Source organism: Lolium rigidum, chromosome 7 (genome assembly GCF_022539505.1).
Source record: "Lolium rigidum isolate FL_2022 chromosome 7, APGP_CSIRO_Lrig_0.1, whole genome shotgun sequence".
In the NCBI taxonomy this organism is placed as follows: Eukaryota; Viridiplantae; Streptophyta; class Magnoliopsida; order Poales; family Poaceae; genus Lolium; species Lolium rigidum.
The window spans coordinates 23,409,251-23,416,911 of NC_061514.1; the positions used below are offsets into that span (position 1 = coordinate 23,409,251).

General features: G+C 43.1%; 1 protein-coding gene across 3 annotated transcripts in view; it reads left to right on the top strand.

Annotated features, from left to right (window-relative positions):
- Positions 1-3,789: 3,789 nt before the first annotated feature.
- The window catches only part of LOC124674517 (translation initiation factor IF-2, chloroplastic), a 10,204-nt gene continuing 6,332 nt past the window's right edge, over positions 3,790-7,661 (top strand). Inside the window, exons 1-9 of one of the 3 annotated variants that reach the window (XM_047210563.1) lie at positions 3,790-3,922; positions 4,499-5,899; positions 5,976-6,008; positions 6,131-6,244; positions 6,329-6,478; positions 6,554-6,652; positions 6,728-6,790; positions 6,867-7,022; positions 7,176-7,241. In XM_047210563.1, coding sequence (XP_047066519.1) covers positions 4,553-5,899; positions 5,976-6,008; positions 6,131-6,244; positions 6,329-6,478; positions 6,554-6,652; positions 6,728-6,790; positions 6,867-7,022; positions 7,176-7,241 — 2,028 coding nt within the window. In that variant the 5' untranslated portion in view covers positions 3,790-3,922; positions 4,499-4,552. Of the gene's footprint in view, positions 3,923-3,994; positions 4,085-4,498; positions 5,900-5,975; positions 6,009-6,130; positions 6,245-6,328; positions 6,653-6,727; positions 6,791-6,866; positions 7,023-7,175; positions 7,242-7,661 lie in introns of those variants that run through there. The other 2 variants (XM_047210561.1, XM_047210562.1) reach the window with 2 other exon arrangements.

Below are 7,661 nucleotides of genomic sequence, written 5' to 3' on the forward strand. Positions count from 1 at the left end.
TTTAGAATGTACCATAAAATATTTGTTTTTGAATGGTTCTTTTTAGTGGTAAGAACAGAAAGCAAAAAAGCTATTTATCTGCTAAACCTATTAGGAAGATACTGTAACTCAAAAGAGAAGCTTGTCTTATACACCAGAAAACGGGCATGAATTCTAATCATATTTGGCAACACAGTAGAAAACAAAATTCTTGTGTAAACATTATATGTGTTGCCACACCCTCCACGAACCCGAAGATCCCCCTCAGTCGCCTCCCATCCCCACCACGCAGCAGGTGCTGGTCAACGCCTCCCTCGGGCACCCCGATCGCTGATCTCCGGGCTTACTCCACCACCCTCTAGCCCTCTTTTTCTCAAATTCATCGGATCCTTCATTCATCATCATGTCACCAGCCAGCGTGTAATTCCCTTCCATGTAGCCGTTCAACATATTTACCACCGTGCAATTCTTCCTTTTGATTCATCCCATATTTTGGGCTGCTTTGTTGTTCCAAGTTGGCACGTATTAAGCCAAGATACTTGGGCATATAAACTGGTGGGAGTCGTTTTACACGAGCGAGGTGGGACTATTTCAAACTAATATATAGGTACTGCTAAAAAATAAAGAAAACCACCTTCTGCTTGTGGCCTGGCTTTAGTCTGGTGGCCCAGGACAGAAGGGCCGACGTTACCAGGCCAGCGAACATTCAAAATAAAGAAAACCACCTTCTGCTTGTGGCCTGGCTTAGTCTGGCGGCCCAGGACAAAGGGCCGACGTTACCCAGCCAGCGAACATTCAACGTAGAGCTCAGCGATCGATCGAGCACACGCAGGGAACAAATCAATGCGAAACATTTTCTTGACTAACCGGTGGCAGTGCCTGTAATTTCTATTGAAAAGTAAGGTTAAATTTAAAACGGACGAAAATTTGGGGAGAAACCTTACTTCATTTATTAATAGGTATAGATTAGATATGGATTGCTTAAATTTAGTTTATGCATATTTATTTTTTCCAACAGATATTTGCATCCCATGTAATGCTAATTTTTTTTCCATCCGGCTAATGAGAAACAGCGATCTCGTAGGTTTAACAGACGGGCATCGGTAGATTGGTCGATCTTGCTCTCATGTTTCTCTATCATAACATGCACGACGAATGATTTGTTAGACAACAGAGAACGGCAGTGCACACACATGGTGGGTCGTGGGCATCTTCTTTTCCTTCGTCCTTCGGTAGATGAATTTCCCCCACAATGATGGTTCATGTAATAAGATGGATTTTTTGCAATACCACAATGGTCTATCCATCTTCTTTTCCTTCGTCCTTCTACAATACCCTGACAAAAAAGTTGCTCGCAGCTCTGCAATGTTGTTAAGATAGATTTTTTTGCATGTACAGTTAATATGCTATAAGATGAAGGCAAGTTATAATGAAAACAACTTGCAGGATATATTTGTATTTCGCTCCTTCCAAGTAACGTCACCTGATATATTATTTAGTTTCCTCTTCAACTCCGTGAATAGTACTATTGACTTTCTTCATGTGGAATTAGTAAGTTTTGGCGTCTACGATTTGCATATTCCTTTACGCTATGTTTGGATGCAGTGAATTGGATCTGAAATTGAATTAGTCTGGAAATTCCAGGTTCTGGATGGAAATGAATTGGTTTCGAATTCTGATTTTGTTGTTTAGGTGCGCGTGGAATTTGGTGTTGGAATCAAATGTTTTACCCAATTCCAATTCTTGTTTGGATGTACAAACCATGAAATTTGATATTTGTTTTTGAGTTTGGACAATATAATGACAACATGACATGACACAACATAGTTGTCAAGTACCGACAACAATTAAACATGGATAAATAGTTCTTTATCTAACAAAGACCACAGTTGGAACTTCCCTTGGACTCAGCTATCGCTAATTCCTGCAGAAAAAACGGAAAAAGTAAGAACTGGAAGCCCCACTTATTGTACAGAGTACACTAAAACACTAGATCATAGAGAAAGCAAGATGCCGCTCATTCGCGTGCGTGCCAGGGGATGAATCAAGGACTGCACAATCCGGCCGGCCAGCACATGTGTGCTAGTGGAGAATCAACCACGGGAGAGAGGCCAGGCAATCAATCGCATGGAGAACCATCTACCACGGGAGAGGCTGGCCGGTCGGCCGGCCGGACGGACGGCCGCGTCCGTGCTAGCGGAGAGAGCAGCCGCGTCACCACGGCCAGAAGATACTGGCAGGGCTAGCGCCACCAGGGGAACATCCCGCGCCGTTCCCCAACCCAAGCTCGACCCTAGTGTTTGGGCAGGGTAACGGCGGCGGACGGCGGCGCTGCAAGTCGGCGGGGAAGAAGGGCGAAGGGTATGCCGGATTTTCGAGAGGAGGGAAGAGAGAGGAGGGAGTAGGCCGGAGTAGGAGAGGAGGGAGAAGGACGGCGACCTACTTGAGAGCTCTGGTAGATCGATCGCCAGGACATGCTGTTTCACGAGAGAGGAGCTGAGCGTACTAATTCCACGCAAATACGGAGGGTGAGACCTCCGAATCTTTAACAGAAGAAAATGCCCACGCGCGGGCGGAGGCTGGAATTAGACACGGTTTCCAGGCCCTAATTCTATTTACACCCAAACAACGGAATTGAAGGCCTAAATTCTAGTTTCCTAATTCTAGACCCTAATTCACTGCATCCAAACACAGCGTTAGGATTGTGTAAATATACAAATGCATCGAAAGGCAGTGGCACTGTGTTACAGATGTAGTCTACGCAAGAGTTTTTCTCAGCTTTATGTATTTCGACATGATACTTGAATGCCAAGCTAACATATTTATTCAGACCATGGGTACATATTTAAGACATTTTTCCCTCTATATATTGAAAAGCACAACTGCTTTTATCATCCAACCTAATGAGTATATACTATTGATTATGAAAATCATGCAGAGTAATTACATTAGTAATCCTACTCATTGTGCTCTAAAAATTAAGATTAAAACTATGCCCGTGAAGTTGCTCCGTGGTAAAGAAATCGCACATTTGTGTGTGTGTGTGTGTCACAAGCAGAAAATAATTGAAAGAGAGAACCAACCTGAGATTTGGTGGTTAGGAGGGTGGTTGTACCCCCGCACCCACCAGAGTTTAAACCTCAAGTGTCTCATAAAGGCGGAATATTCATTTAGTGGGAGGCGACGTTCCCATCGAAAACGAGGCGTCCGTGGTGAGTTCGTCAATTTCAAGATCCAATCCGCCGGCTCAGTCTTCCGAAGGTGCTCATAGGGTAGAGTGTGCGTGTGTGCGTTCAGTGTATGCGTGTGTCTCTGAGCGTCTACGTTTGTACTGTGTTTTAAAAAAAATGAAAGAAGTGTATATGTCTTGAGGAGAAAAAAAATCCATATCAAGTACGAAGTACAAATATGTATTATTAACCAGCATGTTTAAAAAATAGCTAGCTTATGGAGAAGCACGGGTTCACTAGTTTAATATACTACTAGTAGTAGAGATTTGTGAATCATAAATGGCCACTTATTCCCGGCCTCGTCCAGAAACGCGGAGCACCCCATGTCAATGGCAGGGATCTCTTTGAGTGGCTCTCGCAAGTGCCACCTTATCACCACTCACTCTTGAATCTTTTCTCATTTTTCGGAATATTGGACTTCAGTGCTTAACTGCAACCGTCCGATCCTTATCACTCCCGCTCCTTCCTACTCGCACCGCCGCCGTCCTTCCTCACTCGCGCCCGTTCCGCGCCGCGTCGGCCCCCTTGCTCGCGGCTCCCTCCTTCGCCGCCTGTTCGCCTCGCTCCCCCGCCCACTGACGCGAGGCCCCTGTCCGTGCCTGACCCGTTACTGCTGGCCGGCCATTCCGCCTCCGCGCCGTTGTGGCCGCCGGTCGCCCGCTAGCTGGATTGTTGTGGAGACCCGTCTGGAACTACGTTGTACTCGTTTATTCGTAAGTTCGATTGCACTTTCTTACTAATTCTTATGTGCTGTCTTATGTATCCCGAGAGAAATAAGTAAAATCAATTTCTGTAGGTTCCAACCAGTCCGTATATCTGGACATATTTCTTTCACAAAATGCATAAAAAATAGGGATTTGCTAGTTCTCAGCTAGGTGAGAACGAACTTCGTGCTCAGTCAAGTCTTACACCATTCAATTTGCATCGTGATTTGTGCTAGTCACGAGTTGCAACTTGCAACATGAGTTGCAACTGAACTTTGATGACATCATCTGACTGAGAAGGAAGTTAGTTCTCATTCGACTGAGAAATAGTCACGCCCTAAAAAATATGCTGCAGAGAAATGTTGTTTTCCTCAGAAGAAAAAGTCCAGTCCGTATAAGTATGACCATTGATAGATTTCATCTTTTTTATTACGTGTTTCCATTCTTCTAAAAAATAAATTGAGAAAATTACACTAGAATTTTAGATATAATTATTTAGCCACCACATGAATACGTAGATACTTTTTGATACAAACTTTCTGGTTCTGTTATTTATTTTGCTGATTCCGATTATTGTTTCCAAAGAGTTCCGAGTGTTCAGCTTTATGAGTGCAAAGGAGTGTATATAGCAACATTGCCATGGCATCTCCTGCTTCTGTTACCAACCTGGGGAGTAAGGGAAGGCCCAGCCCACTGCTAACAGCGGCAGTGAGGAAAGGACACTTGGTTTCTAGGATCAGTTTTACAGGGTTTGACGGTGTCCGGAGGTGGCCGTGTGTGCCAGGGAGACTGTGTAGATGTATGGTCATAACTAACTTGATCGACGAGAAGGGAGCTCAATTCTCATCAAGAGCAAGTGTGAGTGTTAAAGCTGATGATGACAATGATCTTCTTTCGAAGCCCCTGCAGAGGCCAATCCGGCCGACTGGGCCTCCAGAAAGCTTGAATACAGCAACCGCATCAGCACCTGCCAGGAAGCCAGGTGGCGCAATATTGCGAGACAGAGAGAAGGTTCGAGAGTCATTGGATGAGGTGTTGGAGAAGGCAGAGAAACTTGAGGCCTCAAACTCTAGAAATTCAGACAGGGAGAACAGTAAATTGAGACAGAATGATGTTGCAAAGCCTGATAGTCCAACGGCAACAGTGGTGGAGGAGGGCCCCAATTCAAAAAGAACAAAAACACTAAAGAGCGTATGGAGAAAGGGGAACCCTGTGCCAACTGTACATAAGGTGATTAGAGATCAGCCACGCACTGATAGTAGGTACCAGTCCATATCTCCAGCTAAACCAGCAGTCTCTTCTCCATCAAATTCAGCACCTCAGCTACTAACAAGACCTTCTGTAGCATCACCACCTCGTCGGCCCGTAAAGGCTGATACACCAAAGGAGAAAAAAGGACCCATACTGATCGACAAATTTGCTTCCAAGAGACCAGTAGTTGACCCAGCTGTAGCTGAATCACTGGTAGACCCTGTAAAGCCCATACGAGGCCCACCAGTGAAATTGAAGGATAATCGTCGTAAAAAAGTCCTCACACCAGCTGGTTCCCGCCGGCGTGTGCCAAACAATGATCGAATAGTTGATGACGATGCTCCAATTCGCAAGGGAAGGAGATGGAGCAAGGCAAAACGTAGGGCTGCCAGGCTTGAGGCTTTAGAAGCTGAAGAACCAGTTAGGGTTGAAATCCTTGAAGTTGGTGAAGAAGGTATGGATATTGACGAATTAGCATATCAATTGGCAGTTGGCGAATCAGAAATCCTGCGATTTTTATCTGTCAGAGGAGCAATGGTCGACAATGTTCAGACTCTTGATAAAGATTTGGTTAAGATGGTTTGCATGGAATATGAAGTTGAGGTATTGGAAAGTGGTCCAATGAGAGTGGAAGAGATGGCAAAGAAGAATGAGTTCCTTGATGAGGAAGATTTGGATAAACTGGAAGTACGGCCTCCCATTGTAACTATAATGGGTCATGTCGATCATGGGAAGGTATCAAGTGTGATATAAATTTCAAGACTCCATAACTATTCCTAACCACTGTTTGACATTGCTTCTTTTGTCGCAGACTACTCTGTTGGATTATATACGCAATAGCAAGGTAAATTAGTAATAGCTGAACATTGATATGTCCTTTTGTCAGTGACATGAGGATTATTGGCATTGATACACAGTAACAACTATATACTAGGAACTGTATGTCTAAACCAAAGCTACATTCAGGTGGTGGCATCTGAAGCTGGTGGAATAACACAAGGAATTGGAGCATATCAGGTTCTTGTGCCAGTTGATGGAAACCCTCAGGCTTGTGTTTTTCTTGACACTCCAGGACACGAGGTATAGCAGTAGATATTATTTAGTTATTATATGTTTCTCACTTCTGCATGTCATATCAACATTCCTGATTCTTTCACATAACAGGCGTTTGGTGCCATGAGAGCTCGAGGAGCGAAGGTAACTGATATATGTATCATTGTCGTAGCTGCGGATGATGGCGTTCGGCCACAAACAAACGAGGCGATTGCGCATGCAAAAGCAGCTGGTGTGCCTATTATAATAGCTATAAATAAGGTATATGTTGTAGCCACTTTCTTTCATAGTTGCCATCCCCCTTTCTCATATTTCAGTCACCTCCTATGCAAGCAGGTGGACAAGGAGGGAGCTAATCAAGAACGAGTGATGCAAGAGCTTTCCCAAATTGGACTTATGCCAGAGATGTGGGGTGGTGATACCCCGATGATTCAGGTTGCTTATTGTCACTCTGGAAAAAGGAAGTTCCTTATTACCTTTTTGTGCTGATTTAGTTGTGATATCTTTTAGATAAGTGCTCTCAAAGGAGAGAATGTTGACGAGCTATTAGAGACTGTCATGCTTGTTGCCGAGGTATTTCTTTGTTTATACTGTATGTTTTGCTTCTTGTTGAGTTTCCTTTTGACTTTTTTTTGCTTCAAATTCATAGTTGCAAGAATTAAAAGCCAACCCTCATAGAAATGCAAAGGGCACAGTTATAGAAGCATGTCTTGACAAGGCTAAAGGACCTCTTGCCACTCTAGTTGTACAGAATGGAACCCTGAATAAGGGTGATATTCTTGTTTGTGGTGAGGCTTTTGGAAAGGTTTGTTTCTTCCTTTTCTACTTGCTCTACATGATTTCATTTAGAGCATGGCTAGCACTTACATTAGAAAAAAGAAGCTAGCTCATATAATTGACAGAAGCTAACATATAATCTTGGGCCAATTGATGTATAACATGTATGGGTATTACACAGATCCGCGCAATGTATGATGATCGTGGAAGTCTTGTAGACCAAGTAGGGCCATCTAATGCCGTGCAGGTTATTTTCCTTCTTTTTCTCCATTTTCTTTCTCGTGATTCCTTCATAATTCCCTAGTTCTACCATATTTGTGACAAACTATTATATTGCATTCAGTTTTCTTTTCTGCAGATCTATTAATATTTTCTGAAAATCAGTATTATTCATGGAGAGTTAATTTCTCATTAAATTAAAATGTATATACACATAAAAGCATGAGACAGATTTCCAGTATTCAGGTGCAGTGGCACCCTTTAAAAAAATGTACTTGTGCAATTATAAAAGAAAATTCCAAAACACTATCCTAGATGTACAACATTTTAGAATATCTGCACTCGCAAATTTTTCTGCAAAAATTAGCCCATTTGGATGCTGTACAAGAAAAAAATGTCATCTATACACATATCTTAAAATATGCAAATTGTACTGTAGAAAATGTAA